Source organism: Salvia hispanica, chromosome 1 (assembly GCF_029641045.1).
Source record: "Salvia hispanica isolate PSC_SH4W2 chromosome 1, Shi_PSC_v1, whole genome shotgun sequence".
NCBI lineage: Eukaryota > Viridiplantae > Streptophyta > Magnoliopsida > Lamiales > Lamiaceae > Salvia > Salvia hispanica.
The window spans coordinates 64,063,878-64,083,107 of NC_142692.1; the positions used below are offsets into that span (position 1 = coordinate 64,063,878).

The 19,230-nt window shown below is 36.1% G+C and overlaps 1 protein-coding gene across 2 annotated transcripts; it reads right to left on the reverse strand.

Moving 5' to 3' along the window:
• Window positions 1-1,459: 1,459 nt before the first annotated feature.
• Window positions 1,460-18,174, reverse strand: LOC125222766 (MAP3K epsilon protein kinase 1-like). Of its 2 annotated transcripts, XM_089069527.1 has the most exons (24): window positions 17,878-18,174; window positions 17,545-17,679; window positions 17,362-17,382; window positions 16,479-16,552; window positions 16,293-16,383; window positions 16,125-16,208; window positions 15,667-15,768; window positions 13,538-13,669; window positions 13,249-13,320; window positions 12,593-12,696; window positions 11,442-11,526; window positions 10,886-11,275; window positions 9,758-10,078; window positions 9,627-9,671; window positions 8,855-9,034; window positions 8,671-8,754; window positions 7,975-8,066; window positions 7,808-7,891; window positions 4,800-5,653; window positions 4,138-4,526; window positions 3,928-4,062; window positions 2,907-3,313; window positions 2,216-2,330; window positions 1,460-1,853 (listed from the first exon to the last, which is right to left on the reverse strand). In XM_089069527.1, exons 1-24 carry the CDS (start codon window positions 17,935-17,937, stop codon window positions 1,677-1,679), a joined length of 4,233 nt encoding a protein of 1,410 aa, XP_088925653.1. In that variant the 5' UTR covers window positions 17,938-18,174; the 3' UTR covers window positions 1,460-1,676. The 2 variants fall into 2 exon arrangements, with proteins under 2 accessions (XP_088925653.1, XP_088925656.1); XM_089069530.1 differs by lacking the exons at window positions 16,293-16,383; window positions 16,479-16,552; window positions 17,362-17,382; window positions 17,545-17,679; window positions 17,878-18,174 and having other exon boundaries at window positions 15,667-15,749; window positions 16,125-16,166.
• Window positions 18,175-19,230: the final 1,056 nt, after the last annotated feature.

Genomic DNA, 19,230 nt, shown 5'->3' on the forward strand with positions numbered 1-19,230 from the left:
GTTTACTAGTATTTCGGTCCGCCCCTGAAAATTTGACACACTTCACTTTTTACCAATTTTGGTAGTGGACCTCATATTCCACTAACTCATTCCTACTCACATTTTATTATAAAATAAAACTAATACTTTAAAAAATAGGACCCGCATCCCACCAACTTTTTCAATTCACTTTCCATTACATTTCTTAAAACTCGTGCCGAGTCAAAGTGTGTCAAAATTTGGAGGACAGAGGTAGTATATATTAATATATATATATATATATATAATTTAATTTATTTTATATATACTAATAGAATATAAATATATATATTATAAAATTAATAGAATATACTCCCTCCGTCCCATTAAATATGCAACATTTGTGAATTGGCACAGGTTTTTATGTAGTGTTGTTTTGTGAGTAAATGAGGAGAGAGTAAAGTAAGAAAGATGAAAAAGTAGAGATAAAAATGTTTCCATTTTAGGAAACGTTTCATTTTTAATGGGACAAACTAAAAAGGAAAACGTTTCATTTCTAATGGGACAGAGGGAGTATATAATACATATTATATAAAATATATTAAAAGAATATATATTATATATATATGATATAATATATTAAATTAATATAATAAATATATATAATATTATATTTAAAATATTCGTTTTTCGGTTTTTTGGTTATTTTTTTCGCCCGAACTGAACCGAACCAAAAAATCAAAATTTTTGTATTTTTAAAACCGAACCGAACCGAAAAACTAAAAAAACCGAACTGAATTCCAAAATTTCAATTTGGTTCGATTCGGATATTTGGTTTTTGATTTTTTTGCTCACCCCTATCAAGTAATAGTAATTCTAAATGACTCAGTAAGCATGTATATAATTTGAATGTACTCTATCTGTCCTTGAAAATTTGTCACTTATTTCCATTTCCGTCCGTCCCTAAAAATTTGTCACCTTTCACTTTTACCATTTTTGGTAATGGACCTATTCCACCAACTCATTCTTACTCACATTTTATTATAAAACTAAAACTAATATATAAACGTAGGACCCACACATGTCACTAACTTTTTCATCTCACTTTCTATTAGAGCATCCGCAATGGAGGCTAGCGGACAGGATCAGCTAGCCTGTCCGCTAGCTCCATTGCGACCGACGAGAACACTTTCGGCTAGCCGATCGGCGAGCTCACGCCGATTCACGCGCGCTGACCGATTCGCTAGCGGCCATTGCAGGCTCAAAATCAACTAGCTGGCGTGTAATTTTTTATGTAATTTTTATTTATTATTTATTTTTTTATATTTCTTATGTAATTTTTTTAGGATGTACTGTACTACATATGATAATAAATACTATTTAAATACACTCAACTAAACAGATGAGATTTAATTATTTGGAATAAGGAAGCTCGAGACCTAGTTTTCATTATACATCCAATATAGACGTGTCAAATGTTATTAAGCTATTGTATCGGCAATAAGTAAATTTCACATTTTGCATTTAATACAAGATGATAAAAGTACACACATTATGTTGTTTTGTCACTTCCGTTTGCAGAGAATAATTACAAAAAAATTGACATAGATAACAATTTAAAATTAGCAAAAACATCGAAAAGGAAAATACAACAAAAATGCAAGCGTTGGGAATCAGAGAGACTCTACAAGCGAAAAAATTTAGTAAAACAATTTACATTACAAAACGGTGTTGATGTGAAGAGCTTTGAGAAGTGAAGTTGCCATTTGTTTAACCAACACTTGGCCTCCAGAACTCTGTCCATCTCTTCTCTCCTCAATCAAATTCTTAAGTTTCTGAGGCAGATCATTCTCCACAATAAGTTGCTTTGGACGAGGGTGGTGCTCGTAAACCGCCTGAACATAAAACACAACATCAAAACCAACCCCTAAAAATAAGAGCTTAACCACAGATTCTAACTCTACATATGACTGGTTTTTCAAAATCTTTGATACTGAAAGCAGTGAAACAATGAAATAGCTCAATATGGATGGCATTTTTTTTCATGATAACCGCTATGTACAACCCCATTACATTGGTCAATGACATACTACATGGTAATGTGACAGTTCTGTCTGATGCTACATTCACAATTTTTAGTTTTCACAAATTCCCCTACAGCGCCTAGTAAGAAAATTACATAACACAGATTTCTTATAGTATCAAGGCATTTCATTTTTCAGGATATAGCACAATATGGCATATAAAAGTCACACACCTTGATTAACTTAAGCAAATTCAGACGAGCTATTGCATCTGGATGATCAAGTCTCGAGATAAGCAGTGGTGTCAGCCCATTAACTGCCAGAGTGGTGTTTATTCGAGAAGATTTCCTGCATCATAAACCATTGTGAGATGCACAGAACAAAACCAGATGCAATTGTCTGTTACATGAGTCGTTGGATACACCCAAATTACTAAAGAGTAGCAAATCAACAGAAGGTGCATATATGACGACTAAACAACTTCCCGGATTTCGTATATCCTTTTCCCAGACAGGAATGCTATAACCCACATAAACTTAGCTGCTCCCATTATATAATCCAGAGAATACTATTTTCACCATAAAGTGAGTTGGCCATACTCAATCTGGAGAGAACGGAGTGTCATTCACCAAATAATACTAATTCATTCTCTATTCTCTTAATGATTCTTATTTTCTACAGAAAGAAATTCTATTTCAACCTATTATCAAATTAAAGAAGGAAATGCTAGTAATTTTCCCATAATTTTTTTCCAGAAACTCAAGTCAATATAGCAAATTCCAGAATATTAATCCCATGAGAAGTTATGCATCACTTAGTAGATCTTAATCAGGCTAATGTTATATCTTTAAGAATACTATAAAGATGCATGAGGGAACATAATATATAAAATACAGAAGATACATGATATCAGGATAGACGTACGTGATAATTTTCAAGAAGGGTTCTAATATGTGCAAGAAGTGTTGTTCCGGACAGCACTGGAAGAACTTAACCAATTTCTGGACGGCATCCTTTTTGAGCAAAGCTTGTTCTACTTTCCTATTCTCATTGTCGTGCGCCAAGCATACAGCAATAGAATCTAGTGAAGTCACAGACCAGATATTATCTTCAAGAAGGCTAAGATACACATCCAGTCCTCCATGAGCTCGCAGCTGCTCCCTCGAATTTCTTGATGCATGAGCCATATCACACAGCAAAGGCAATGCACACTGTCTTAAAGGAGAATCTGACATGATGAAATGCATTAAGTGGGGAATGATCCCATTTTCTGCAGCTTGCTCCTGTCTCCTCTTGTTAATCTTACATAGGTTGAATAGAGCATTAAGGACCTTCAGCAAACAAAAGAAGCCGGACAATGTCCAATGAGAAAGATCAAGCATACTGGAAAAAAAAATGAAATAGTTCAAGAAAATTAAGCACTTAGTTTAAAAGACAATAAAATAGAACCACATGGTTTGGTATTTGGTCAACTGCATGTACCGAATCATATTGAGTCTTTGTCAAGTAAACCCAACTTACCTAAGACACCGCCTATAACTCTGACTATACTTCACGTTCAAGCATACTCAAGAACTAAATTTTAAACGCAGAGATGGGCAAGAAATTTTATAAAGATGTGTTTCTTTCTCTGCTTTATTCTGACAAAATTGCATCCGATTTGAGCTCTTTTAGTGGCCAATTTCTGGATTCCTTTATGAGTCTCGTATATCCACTAGAACTACAACAGGAACTGACCCATAAGCAAGCTCTGCCATCTCAGGTAGGTTGCTTCAATTAAATACAGAAATAACTAAAAGTAATAGCACCCATTGCCTATACTACAGCACTTAAACCCATGAATTTAATTCATCCAGAGCAGCCATTCCCACGAGTTAGTAAGAGGGTTGAGTATAATCACCCTACAGTAGAACATAAACTAAAAAGAATACAAACAATGTCTCACCTCATGATGTATTTGTGACACAAGGGAACCTTCTTTGAGATCAAGATTTGGGATTAAATATTTGATAGCATCAGCTCTTTGAAGATGTTCTAAGCAATGTGGGTCCGTCGATAGATGGTTTATACACTTCAATAGCTGAAGGAACATGATTATGAGAACATTTGACCAGAAACAGAACAAATGCTAAGAGAAGAGAAACTTTTACTATACCTTTAGAAGAATCGGGGGTTCTATCTTATTAAACATTTGGAAGAGACGACTAAGCAAACTTTGGCTACACATATAAGATTTTACTGCTGTGTCTGCTGCAGCAAATTCAAATAGAAGGTCTGCAACCTTTTCCAGATACTCCCGAGCAACATCAACATTCCATGGTGAGACCACATGGGTAAGTAGTCCGGACGATGTCGCACTCCCTGGTCTGGCATTCAGAACTCCTGAACCGGATAGCACACCAGATGCTCTCTGTGATGCGAGTCCAGAAGCGGCAACAGTTCCCCCGTTCGATGTCAGAGGTCCATGTTTCTTATTAGCTACTTGAGGTGAACTTCTAGGCAACAAATCCACATTAGAATTTTCCCTTCCTTTTCCAGAGACCTCTGGAAAGAAACTAGAAACTATTAGGGTCGCAATAAGTTAGTGCTTATAACTGAGAGAAAGCTACAATGGCTAAAATGGCCAATCACAAAGTAAAACTGCAAAGCAATATGTCCAAGACTCAATCCTCGCAATGAATCAAAACTGAAAGATTCTAAAGCAATTTATCCTTCAGGCATGTAATTGTGGTACTAGTGTCGGGTATAAAAGAGTAAGTCAGAGAGCGAATCTCAAGATAAGTAGCCAACCATGCAAAATGAGCATATATTGCTCACCTGCAAATTCAGCCATCAAAAAGTCAAGACCATTTGTTTTCTTGTCAGTTGATCCATGTAAAAGAGGCAAAATACTTTCGTGTTTCTCCATGTGTTTCTCCATCCCTGTAAGATGTTTCACATACTCAAGCTGCCCGGAGAAATGGCGTGATGGAGGTTCTTTATCCAACAAACTCAAAAGGGGTCGAATGTTCTCTTGCTGACTACCAATGTGAGCAGCTGATCCATTTGTTGCGACATCCATGGATTTTGGAGCCTTATCCATGGATATTCTTCCAGTTGCTACATTAGCTCCTCTTTGCTGCTTTAGGTCACCTTCAGCTCTCGAAGGCTCATTCTTCCACCTGTCTACACTTTCCCTGTCTCTAGTTGGATGGTGATCCTTTACTGCCGAATTGGATAATCTGTCCAAAGACGCAGGATCTGCGACTCTTGAACCACCCAATGCCTCTACATTAGAAACACTGGATCGAGGCCTATCAGCATCTGAAGCAATAAATCTCAATTCAGGAGAGTGTGATGCAGATGCATGCGAAGGTTCTAACGTTCCAGTTTGTGAAATATGATCTCCAGGCTTGACTTTAAGGTGATCAGGCAGGTCATTCCCATAAAATGCAGAACTGTTGGAATCCAGAGCATCAGATCTTGGTCGTGAACTTAAACCATCTGGAGCAAACCCACCACCAGAAGCTATAGAAGCTAGACGGGTTGCCTCATTCAAACTATAAAGGGTATTAATAAGTCTGAGTAGTATCCCATTCTTAGCAGCTATACGACAAAAATCATTTCTGGATGTTGACTTTTGTAGCTTAAAAACTTGCCACATGCCATCAATAGCCATATGAACCATTTCCCTGGAATTGAGGTAACAAAAGTAATTAGCATACCAATAGGTAAACCAAGACGAGTACCACTTTCACAATAAGATAATGACTCAAAAATATGGACGAGTTCCAAAGATAATTTACTAAATGGCTATAGTACCCCATAGCTAGTCTAGATGAAATACTAAATGTCTTTTACACAATCCAAAGCTATTTTTTTAATAGGAAACACTATATTTTATCAGAAAAGAGATGAGTTTTTAAAAGAGATGAATAATCCCCAAAGAAGTGATGGTTAGGATCCAAACCCAATTTATGGCTGCATATCAAACAAACAAACACACACAGAAAATCCTTGATATTTTATGATTTGATACCCAGCAAGCAACTCTAACCTTTTTCTACCCCAAACTTCCTCAAAGGATTCTTCTTGGTCCTCAAACATCTGCTCTTTGACCAACAGAGGGTTGGAAAGGTAACCCCCCAAATTGCCACTTTACCCTTTTGAATAAAAAACTACCAGATTTCCAACACTTAATCAAATGTAAAGAACTTTTGTACTTTCTTGGTTTGGTATACAAAAGCACACTTACGCAACTTGATGTTATTTTCCAATATAATTAACTATATCAAAAAAATATAACTAATTATATCAGTAAATTAACCCAAAATAGAACCATTTTTGGACCAATAGGTACCAAACGTAATTCATGGGATCAAAAAGTTCATTTGGGCTAATATAGGACCAAGTTTAATAAGAGTAAAGGCCAAAACTAGTCTTGAACATATGCCCATTTTATGATTTTGGTCCAATACTTTATCTTTTGAATTTTTGCATCCTGAACATTTCAACTCGGTTCACAATTGGTCCTACACTACAATTCCGTCAATTTTTAAACGGTTTTAACCCGATTTGATCGATTTTTAAACAGTTTTAACCCGAATGGGGCTGTTAAAACCATCAAAATCGGGTTTAAACCGTTTAAAAATTGAAATTGTGATCCCAATTGAAATGTTCAAGATGCAAAAATTCAAAACGTAAAGTATAGGACCAAAATCGTAAAATGGGCATATGTTCAGGACCAGTTTTGGCGTTTACTCTTTAATATCTATATTAGCACATTAGAATGTTTTTTAAGGTGCAAACTGCCAAGACTAGCCAATTTAGAGGGTGTCAAATATCACTTACCCTTGGGGGAGAGGGCACATGTTTTACTTTAGATATGGAAACAAATGGATAAAACTAAAACAATCTTTTGTCTAGATATTTTTGTCAGAGATTTGTTTCATAAGTGCATATCATGTCATCAGTACAAAATAAAATGCCAGTACCATAAATGTTTGGCAAACAGATGACATACAGTCACATTTTCCTAACTGGCATCTTATTAGCTAATTTATCTTTGTTTACTACTCATTTGGTAGCCCAGATAAGTAAACCAAGAAACCCGTTGTAGCAGCCAGGAACATCCTCATCCGTTTCAACCACCAGCCTCCTTCATCATTCTTCCCTTCGTCGAACACAAGACAACAACGATGGCCACCGTGACCCATTTGAATAAAATCGGAAAGCACAAGACAACGGCGAAATCCACTGTGAGCTCATCTCATTTACTCTGGTAATCTCGTTCCAATTGAATCGGCTAAGAGAAGACCCACCATTCGTTGAGCATACAACAATACCACAACAAGCGGAAGCAGAAGCAGGTGGAGGCTGAGGTGAACTGGTGAAGAGATAATTGGAGGGAGAGGAAGAGCAGAGAGAAGAGTATACAAGAATACCACCACAAGTGGAAGCAGAAGCAGGCGGAGGCTGAGGTGAGGAGATAATTGGAGGGAGAGGAAGAGCAGAGAGAAAAGAGAGAGTGAGGGAGTTCAAAGGTTATTTTAGCCTTAACAGATTATTGTAAGGCCATTTTTAGTATTTTCTTAGGTTAATCTATTCCAAAGTGTAAACATTTACATTGTCAAACAGCTTTTTTTATTTATCTTGGTCCTATGACTAGGCTACAAGAAACATAGATATACAAACTATCACAATTTTTCAACTTGCTTTACGCTCACTACTCTATCAAACACACCCTTAAGTGATTAAAAATGCACCCTAACTACTCTACCAAACATTCCCTTAAGTAATAAAAAAAATGCACAACTATGACAAGAATAGCATCCATGTAGATTTACCTGTACTTAGCGTAATCAGCCTCTAGAAAGCCCACCAATATAGGTATACCACGACAAGCAATAAACATTTGCAATGTCAGAGAGCTGGAATACAAAAGACCAAATATCACACATCGAAGCAGAAGAATATAGATCAAGAGAATAATACTCAGGAGAGAACATTTAACCTTGATTGGCAAAGTTGTTGGAAAAAAAATGCTGCTTCCATGCGCACCTCCCGTGGCCGATCATGCACAGCAAAGCTCATCACAATGGGAATCTGGAACATTTTTTATATAAGTACATTACTCATCACAGAGTCTGTACCAGCAATACCCAAAAATAAAAGCTCTATAACAGACTTTATTTATGTAATTCTCCTCTCTTTAGAAGGGGACCAAGCAAGAGTCAAGTTGGAAGCAATTTTGTGATCAAGATACCAGTCATCATCATTACAATTTGATAAAGAGGAGATCATTTATGGTCTAAAACCATCCATAGTATGCCATCACCCACCAGATATCAAGTGATTTCTATAAATACCATAAACAGTCCTAAGTAGGTAACTTGACGAAAATAATGGCTAGTGTCGGAATCCTAATATAATCAGAATACTAACCAGTAAACCTAAGTAACTCAAAAGTTTACATTCACAGAGTGAAGCCAGCGTACATGGATAACCATCAAGAAATGAGTTGATATTTAACTTTAAATCAGAAGTTTGTAACAAAATAGTATAATGCTTTATGCACCTTTATTGACCTTCATCATAGTTTAAGTGAACCTAAACACAACATATGCCTCGGAATACATTGATTAACATCTTCAAACTTTGACCCACACAACCCAAAAGAGAGAAGTACTTAAATTTGCAGAGCACTTACAAGACCCACAAGACAAGCATTCTCCTGAAATTCAGTATTATCTTTAATTATTTGATTCAGAACTTGTAGAACTGAGCATATAACCTGAAATGAAAGAAACTGATCAGCCACACAAGAAGGTACAAAACACATGCATATAAAGCAACAAGGTAACGGACTAACGAACTTCATGCAAGTTACATACGCGAGTTCTTGGAACCTCAAGCAGTTCCATTAGAGGGAGCAAACCATGTTGAGTAATGAAAACAATCTTCTGCTCCGGTCGCTGATGAAAGAAAGTGGTCAACTTCTGACAAGAAGATACTATCACATCTTCTGGTTCATCTGGCCTCAACAAGGACACCAATTTGCTGAATTCAACAGCCTATGCAAGAAAAACGACATAAGAGTTAAGGAATTGCATCTATTTCTACAAGAGAAGAACCGAATCACAACAAAAATTGAAAACCATATGAAATTTGGCCACAGCACAAGTAGGACCAGGATACGAAAAACTAATTCCATATCTAACAAGTAGATCATTAATATAACCCACATTAATTTCTCAAGAGATACATTACGCCTATGGTCCAAGAAGCAGTAAAGGAGTTTTAACACTGGGGAAAGCATCCGTTAAAACTCTTTCATCAAACCCATAGAAAATAGCAGCCATAATCATCAGTATGTGACCCATTAGGTCGATATATTTAAGCACAATAATGACAGAAAAATAGGAAGACAAAACATAGACAGGATCACAGGAGTAAAGTTTATCAAGTGAAAACAGGTGCTCAAACCAAGTCTCTCCCCCTTTTTAACATAATCGTGTCTAGTAAGCCACTGTGAATCAGTACCCATCAACAAATAATAAGGACAACCTTGTAGCAAGTTTTAACACAATGTTGACATTTAACTTGGATAAGAAGAGAGCATATAGAATACACAATGAAAGCAATTCAGCAGGAGAACAAATGTACCTGTAGGTGAAAAAGATTTTCTGCATGCAATTTATCTTCAAATACCTGACAAGCATGTTAAGCATAAGATAAAAGCCAAGGGGGGGAATTTAGATAAGAAAGTAAATTTTATTTTATATAGTCAATCTTACTAGAGTATCAATATCAATTACATCTTCCTTTAAAACGCCCATCATTAAGCGAAGGAGGTCGCCACTAGCCTGAACAGATTCATTCTCCATTTGTTTCTGTGCAATTGTAGCCCTTAACTTTGTTGCCAAGTCATTCTTTCCACCATCAGATACTACATTTCCTTGAATTACATTTGAAGATGATGCAGAGGTAGAGGCTTCAGCTACCCGGTCCTCCAAATTATCCAAGGGATGAAACAAATCCTCCAAAGAAGCATCACCTGGGGAGTCACTGAATTTACTAAGTTCATTGCTTCCTGAAGTCATTGGTTCCTTCACGGCCTGCACAGGTGGGAACCAGAATAAATTAGAGCCATTATATCAGTAGAAATACTATATTTAGAACATAAATTCCTAAAGCATCGGTAAATTGGCATTACTGACAAAATTATAACACTATTAAGGGGAATGAAGAAGCAAACAATTGATTCAAACAGCACGACTAGGAAAAACTAAATTAACAGGAAAGAATACAAGAATGTATCACGTTTTAGCACAACCAATATTCTTTATGTCTTCACTCAGTCTGCCATGAGCATGCTGCATAACCAAATAACCATACACCCATTCAACAATTACAGATTCAAGGTGTTACAATTTATTGAATACCGCATTTCTGCTTACAGATTCAAGGTGTTACAATTTATTGAATACCGCATTTCTGCTTACAGATTCAAGGTGTTACAAGCTATTCATAACCCATTTCTGCTACTTTCTCTAATATAGTATGTAACTGTACTCCGACCCAGAAGAATATTCATTTTTAAGTTGCTGTGGCTAAAGAAATAAGCGGTCTTAAATTATCAGACACTCAATCACTCCATACCAAGCAGACAAATAAAACAGTGTTCAGTCTCACGTGCTGCACATAAGTAATTTACTGGGCACTCAAAAGAGAAGCAAATACAATGACCTCTGAATCTTCAAATTTACAACTATAAATATGAGAGTACTGAAAGCTTAGAAATTTACAAAAAATTCCACCCACAACTATCCCAATTCCACATAACCCTGCGCCAAGAAATCACTTCCAGCAAAAAAAATATGCTTAATCAATAGGCGCAAAGGATCTGAATTGGTCAAATTTACCTTCCTTGGGCTAGATTCTTGGTTCTTTTGACCAAAATTAAACTTCCCATGAATGATACCAACTGCACTTCCTTTTTTTTCAACTTTTTTGGCCACGACAGTTTTCTTTGTAGACTCTGCAGCTTCGACCTCACCATTTATCAGCACTTCACCCTGCTGATTTAGGTTAGGTCTCTGGTCTTCAATCTCTGAGTCATGACTACCCAAAAGTTTGCTCGAGCTGGTCTCGATGGGTGATTTCTCATGGATAACAAATGTGGGAACTTGATCTGAAATAGTATCTTCATCAAGGTTGTTTGTTCTTTCCTCAGTAAGATTAGTTTTTGAGCTATCGTCCTCGTAAGACTTGCTGACAAGTGAAGTCTCCGAGGATGACATCTCTGTTTTATCCTGAAAGCAAAAACAGGATTTTAATATAAAAATATCGGTTAAAGCATCATCTTCAGAACAAGCAAAACTAGGCAAATAGGACAAAGTACTCAGGGTCAGAGGTTCAACTAATAAGAGGACAAATCAAGCCACATAACATGAAAACTTCAAACAATAATTACTTTACTTTCTCAGCGGAAGAGGCTTCAATATTATGCCCTTGTTCACTGCTACTTATACTAGCACCCCCAGCTCCAACTTCATCAATGTTCCTGCACAGATTTCACCATTTATGCTTAAAATCTGCATCCTTTCAATTTCGACAGTCAAAATATCTATGACAGATTGAACAGAAGGAAAATAAGAACATGGAAAAAAAGGCATTTCTATACGTCAGTAAAGAACACCAACGTAAAGAAATGATGTGCTTCAACTGATCCACAAACTCATAGGTACATGCAGAGGAAGTAAGAGTGTAAGAGACAAGATTTCTCCCAAGTCCCAAGCACTATAGTGTACCCCCTCGGTCCGCGATATAAAGTCCCATTTTGTCATTTTGGTACATCCGCTAAAAATCCCATTTAGTTTTAAATTTTGGGCAAGTGGACCCCACACTCCACTAAATTTCACCAATCACATTCCATTATAAAACTAATACTAGTATATAAAAGTGGGAGCTAGATTCCACAAACTTTTTCCACCCGCTTTCTTTCACATTTCTTAAAACCCGCACAAGCGGGACTAAATATCGCGGACGAACAGAATAGAACCTAAGTCCATAGATACAACAATTAACAATAGTTTTGTGCATTAGAAAATCAGGTCAATCCAATAAACCAAAACATCTCCCAACAAGCTATATATACAAAGGTCATAATATGAACTATAAGGCCCTTAAGGCCAATTTTCTGAGATCGTAGTTCCTGTGAAGCACTACAATAGAAGAGAATCTATTCATACAGAGCAAAACAGTTTAAAATTCACCATAGCATATAGTATTTCCCATACAGTGTTACAATTGATAGACATAGCATGGTGATAACCCAACTTGGGTAGCTTAAACACACATCAACAACATTCTAGACAATATTCTGAGCATCAAAACTTAATAACCAAATCAATTACTGAAGCCTCAAGACAACAAATATCCACAAAACTTCAAGTTGATAGACTAAATTCCAAGGATGACCTAATGGAAGCAAGCATGCATTACCTATTGCATTTTAGTTGAGTTAACTCAATCAAAAAGGAGAAAGACCTTTTTTTGAGTTTTCCTATGTCAAAAAATTATCATATTGGTGCTTATCCTCAGGGACAAAGAGAGAACTAATACACTACCTCAAGGTTCCACTATGACGAAGAGTATTTTGTAGAGCACGCCTTGAGTTTTTAATCCAAGGGTGTGAAAGTAATGTTTTTGCATCTGGCCTCTGTCCAGCATCCTGAAATGTAAAATTAAGTGTCAGTCACTTTAATGGCACTAACATGTAGCTGTACCCTCCATATTAACTTCTCTTTCCTGCTAACAAAGCCATCAAAATCCGAAAACACTTCTTGAATTAATCATAATTGTGGCAAATTCCAGTATACACAATTTGTGAGACAAGTGGAGTGAAAAAGTATAAAGCAAAAAAGATGTGATCTAGGCCTTTAAGAACGCCTTATTCACGTGGAGACACAATAATCTGTCTCTCCAGAGATCAATATAATCCTTAAAAGACAATACCCTGCATATGATTAGCTCAATATACTCAACAAGACTCTCGTTTGCTATTTCATATTTACTTCAGAACAGGTTATGTTTTGATGGAATCATTGAGACAGCATATTAAAGTTTTAAACAAGAAAAAATATATATGGAAGTGCAGTAAAGTGATTAACAGAAAAAAAGGGAACAGTTTCTAATCCAAGATGGTAAGAACTTCCCCGCAAGTAAACAGTCAGATTATGTCAAGGAAGGCCATATTAGATATATATAGTGATTTCCAGCTGACCTTTTTAAAGCATTGGCGCAGGAAATCCGTAATAGCTGGAGATAGACTATCTGGAATCGGAGGATTTTCATCCTGAAACAATAAATGAAGTGCCAGCTTGAGTAAAGCAACAGTAACAGAGCAGATATATGAGTCCATGTAAACAGTTTTCACCAGTACTATAATTTGCATTTGATAGGGTTTACTGCAAGTTAGGTTGGGAAGGAGAATAGATAAAATAACTATACTGACCAGAAACCATGAACTTCAATTCAAAGAAATTGGTAAGAACTTCTGCTACCTAACCTACCTGTACAATCCTAAAGAGGGCGGGCATTGGCTGCAGATCAAAGTATGGTGGAACACATGTAAGAAGTTCAATTACAGTGCAGCCTACACTCCAAATGTCAGATGCAGCACAAACTCCTGACATTTCAATGACCTGAATTGGCAAAGAAGACAAAAAGTGTTCTTTATCATGCATCGACTTCCAGAAAACTGTGAAAATTTGCATTAAACATATCCTACTTATTTACAACAAAACCTCTGTTGTTCTCAATAGAAAGACAGTAAGCATGTGAAGGTATTTATAAAATACAACCAAGAAATAACACCAAACAGAAAAGATTGAAAACATTCATAAATTGCGGAGCTCACATCTTATTGTCACACATTTGTTCTTTTCCTAAATTAAGATGGGCTAAACCACAATTCTACAGATTTTAATTCAGAAGCTTCTACAAGGGAGCACTGTGTTCCAACTCGTGTTCACCAGAGGAGGCCGAAGGCACAGGATGCCCTCACCTAGGGCCGGGCTTTCCTGAGTCTCTTAAATTATTTCTGATTCAGACTTTATTATTGTTTGTCTAGTTGGTTTTTGTCCTACAGGCTCCAAGCGAGGGTTCTGTTTAGCAAATAAAAGAGGTTACTCTGTTGCAGGAGAACCTGTCTATCGTTTTCTTTGATCGGAACAGAATGCTTGGTGCTTGGGTAGAAAGGGGTTCTCTTCTGAGTTCATTATTCTGCTTGTTAGTCTTATTATTAATCATCATTCTTCAAAGATTTGAGCCATTACAGTTGGTTCTCTTTATCTCTAAAATACTGTTCATCACACTCATCAGGAATCAGGAATGGAAGAAATTAACGGATATGTCATCAAATCGGTAATCACTAATCAGTTAAGAAAACAGTGGTTTCCGTCACAGCAATTGCTTTCTATTAACTTGTATTCATTACATTGTAAAAATACAATCGATTTGACAACAGAGCAGTTCAAGCCTTCCACTAGCATTCATAAAGATAAAATTGATTTCTATGTTACATATAGGTCCAATTACTTTATCAGCTACTAAAATCATGGAACACGATAGACAGTACTATCAAACAGGTAAATGCAGGTACAACTTTAATGCAATTTCACTGTGATCAGAACTACCATCAACTGATACTGCATTCAAATGAACTGGTCAAAGCAGTTAATGCCTTCATAATACATAACCTTATTGAGCTACATGCATTAGTTTCAGTGTTGTTAGGAAGGCGCATAGGGTGATTAAGTAAAAATCCAGGGCGCGGGATGAAGGGACGCGACCCCCACAAATCTCGGCCCACTAACAGATGCAGGTTCTTCTTTACATGATACTCACGAAGAATTTGAATTGAAGAAGAAAGAAGATTTAATTGAGAAGAAGAATAGAAGAAGGATTATTTAATTTTCTTGAGAAGAGGAGAAGAGCTGGAACATTCATTATTTTTGGAGGAATGTGAGAGTTATTATATTTGGCAATATTTTTGGTGACGAAGGGATTCAGATCAGATATGGAGGGAGAAGATCTGTCATTAATTATATTTGAGTTATTTTAGTGAAAAAAAAAAAGATTTGAAGACTTCAGGATTTAGGGATTTGAAACCAAGGCCAAGTCACCCCAGGCTCGCACTATGAATATCCCTCGCCCCAGACACCTCAGGGCGACTCCCCTGGAACCGGGCTTTTGATAACACTGATTAGTTTATTAACGAAAAGTTTCTCCTTACAAAAAATAATAGTTAGCTACTCAGTTCAAACATATCTAACATTTTAAGACCCTAATAGTTAGGTAATGTGTTCTAGTATACCTAACATCCTAGTTTCTGTGTAAACTCAGACTTGCTTTATTTCTGTGGCCTACTTGGGTTAGATTTCACAACACGAATCTTTGAGCACTCACAATTAACTCACAAGCCTCCCATCATTTCTTTCCGACTTTATATTATTTACTACAAACCCCATCCCTTACCCCTTGTACAATAAAACAGTTTATGTGGTGGATTAGAATCATTAGATACCAAATGTGTATATTACTAAGCTTTCTTAACATAACATTAGTAGAAATTAGAAAAGAAATACTAAATGCAGAGAATGAAACTAAACCTCAAATGCTAAGACAGAGATTAATATACCTCAGGGGCCATCCAATAAGGTGTTCCAACAACAGAATGAGTGTTAACATCTGCTTCAGTAAGTTTTGTAGCAACCCCAAAATCTGCAAGTTTGACAAGGCCCTGAAATTTCAAGTTAGATGAAGGGGATAGTGGTTCAACAGGCTTTAATTTTAATGTCAAAATCTATTCCGATTGGGAGGGGGGGTTATACTGATACATTCGCACACAAGTATAAGCACATGTCAAAGCAAACAAAGGCACAAGATTTAGAGGAAGTAAAAATTGTCAAAAATCAACGGCCATATATTTTTATCAATGAAAAATAAAAATCGCCAAACAACATGCAATAGCTAATCAAATTTTCAAAGCTTAGCTAATTTCCAAAGCAGCACAAGGGAGAAAGCAGATCGATTAAACAAAAAATTTGAGCAAATTAAGTGACACAAGTCACAAAAATTGAACAAGATTAGGTGTACCTCTTTTGTTGTCAGTATATTTGCCCCCTTAATATCACGATGAATCACCCCTTGTTCATGCAGGTAAACCAATCCTTCTAACACCTGATTACAACATGCTAGTATATGTTTATGACCGAAACATGACAACACAAACCAACCGATAAAGGATGAGGTTTGTTGTGAAACCTGAGCTATGTAAACAGCCACCAATGACTCTGGAAAAGGCCCAAATTTGTTTGGTTTTATTATGTTTGCAAGAGATCCATTCTCCACATACCTTTTAGAAAAAAACAAAAACTAGCAGATAATGAAAAATTGTGGCCGTAAATAGGCAAGTAAGTTGCAGAAATATATGTCTGCCTCAGGACTTACTCAAGTATTATGTGAAGATGAGATTTCGTCTTCAAAGATCCCAGATATTTCACAATATTCTTATGATTAAGATTCTGGAAGAGAAGGACAAAATCAAACAATATAAGCAGAAGACAATGGCACAGCATTTGATCTGTTTTCAATTTTTTGAAGAATAAATAATAATAAAAAACAAATTGTGAATGCGGGGAAGCACACTCTAGCACCATCAATAGCACCCTTTTTACCACCAAGGCTTTTGCCTCAGCCTCTATCAATATAATTATCGGTGTTTAGTTTTATAATTTAATATATCAATCTATTTTAAGAGCACTATTGATATTAATTTGCAGTATTTCAGATTTAAATAATACTTTCACGTAACAATAAGAAAATATAATTATATCTAGACTCTATTCCAAAGATCTGAGTGCGTTGTGTCTCTTTTGTCTTCTCTATCTTCTTACATAATTTTAAGTGAGCTCTCAAGATGGGTATTCGTATCCGATAGCTGCTAATGCGGTAGCAACACTAGTTAATTTTAAATTTTTACATCAGAAAGCTGGAAAATTACATGATAATTAATGCGCTACATTGCATAGTAACCATGTCATTAACTAGGTGCCACTTGTCAGAAAGTTCAAGTTTGCACGCATAAAATCTGAAGAATCATATCTGTCAGGGGTAATCATAAAAGCAAACAAACATTAGAGCCATAACATAACAGTCGTTTCTAAGCAAACGGCCCGAAAACTATGCATTCTGGATAGGACCTGAAACACGTAAGCTAAAAGCGCCAATCGCCACCATGCACACATTAAACAGAAAGTTAATTGATGCGACTGAATACACTTATTTTAGCAGGGAGATAAAAAAAACGGAAGAAGATGTGGATTAAGTTTACCTTAAGCAGATCGATCTCTTGCTGTCATTTTTGTACCATCACGCGAAGAATGAAGTCATGCAATGGAAAAGAAAATCAGCAAAGAGTCCGAATTCATAGAGGTCACAAGCAAAGGATCAAACAAAGACCAAGGTTAGTCACATTAACTAAATAATTTGAGTATTTCAGAAGGAGAATTCAAACCATGATGATGTTGAGATCCTCCTGAGCAATGTTCTCGAGGGAAACTTGCTTGATTGCAACAAAATCTCCATTCTCCAAATCCAAACCCTTGTAGACTCTTCCATAAGCCCCTTTCCCAATCTCATCTCCAAGCATCTACAATCAAAATTAATAATTTACCAAGAAGAAAAAGAGCATAAAATCACAAAATTGAGCTCAAGAGAGATTGTAACAGCTTACAAATTTGTTATCAAGAGTTTTTAATCCCCCAAAAAAAACTATCTATAATTTACCTAGAAGAAAAGAGCATAAAATCACAAAAAATTGAGCTCAAGAGAGATTGTAACAGCTTACATATTTGTTATCAAGAGTTTTTGATTTGTGGAAAGCGGAAGAAGTCATTTGCCGCGCCATCTCCGCGAGTTCTAACTACAATGGAACCCTAATTCGCGGAAAATTGTGCTTTGATTTGATAATCATAACAATGTGAATATAATTGTAGGTGTGGGATTCGGAAAAGCAACCCACGACGAATTGATGAGAAAACAGCTGACAGCAGAGTGATTTATCATGAGATTCTCGGCCGTTCAGATCAGCGGCGGAGGACGTAGGAGAAGATCATGTACTTACTTTCTTATTTTCACATTACAATAAAGAAAGGGTAAATTTGTCAATTAGCAAAAGTTTGCTGAGGCCAGCCTGGCAAACACTCATATTCAATTGCTAAAATATAGTCGCAGTAATCCACTCACTAATCCGTTAATTTTTCCGTTACTGCACCGACCTATACAAATGGGGGAAAAAGTTCCCTCCAAAATTCGGACCAAGATTTAGTAATTGTACCATGGGATTACGGATTAACCATATGGGGACTTTTTTCTGACTATCTCCTCGTTTCTACTCTAAATATGGGAAAGCTGAAAATTGGTGAATTAATTCGATTTGAATGGTATTATAGGAATTTAAATAAAGTATGTTTTGTTTTGTTGATGGATTAGTCCATCTTAACTACTACTCATTTCGTTTCATTTAAAATGACACGTTTTTCTTTTTAGTTTGTCTCAATTAAAATAGCACATTTCTTTTTTAGAAACTTTCTCTCTTCAATTAATACGCCCAATCACTTTTTTCCACTACTATTAAAATATTCATCTTTCTTTCTCTCTCAATTTTAATACATTCACTCACATTTTCTCTCTCCAATCAAACACATTAACCAATAACTCCTAAAATCTCGTGTCGGCCAAGGAATGTGTCATCTTAGCCGGGACGGAGGGAGTAGTATTTTGTAAAGATAAATATTTTTGAATATGTGAATTAGCTTGCACGAGTGTTTGGCATAATGTGATAAAATTTTTGAAATTGGATTGTGTCATTGGTATCGAATAGTAATTCAGTAGTATATGTGTTGGTTACATTTTTACCTTTTAAATATTTATATATTACAGTTATGTCAGTTCATTTTTTCCCAATCTATTTCACCCGGTTTCTCTACCAAACTGATTCTTACACAAATTTGCAAAGATCGAATATTTATTAATTAAACCTTCAATCAAAAATCTTTATTTGGTGACTGTTGTACAATGGAAATGATGACGACGCTCAGCAGAGAACGAAACACCATATACCCTCCGTTCCCTCATAGTTGAGGCGGAACTTTTCGGCACGGTGTCTAAGAAAAGAATGTTTAGTGTGTTAAATAAATAG

Excerpts from the sequence above, each read along its gene's own strand:
- LOC125222766 (XM_089069527.1), bottom strand. The coding sequence starts at position 17,937 with ATGGCGCGGCAAATGACTTCTTCCGCTTTCCACAAATCAAAAACTCTT. Across the intron at positions 8,067-8,670 it reads ATGCTTGTCTTGTGGGTCTT|ATTCCCATTGTGATGAGCTT; the intron begins GTAAGTGCTCTG and ends AAAATGTTCCAG. Across the intron at positions 7,892-7,974 it reads CAACAACTTTGCCAATCAAG|CTCTCTGACATTGCAAATGT; the intron begins GTTAAATGTTCT and ends TTTGTATTCCAG.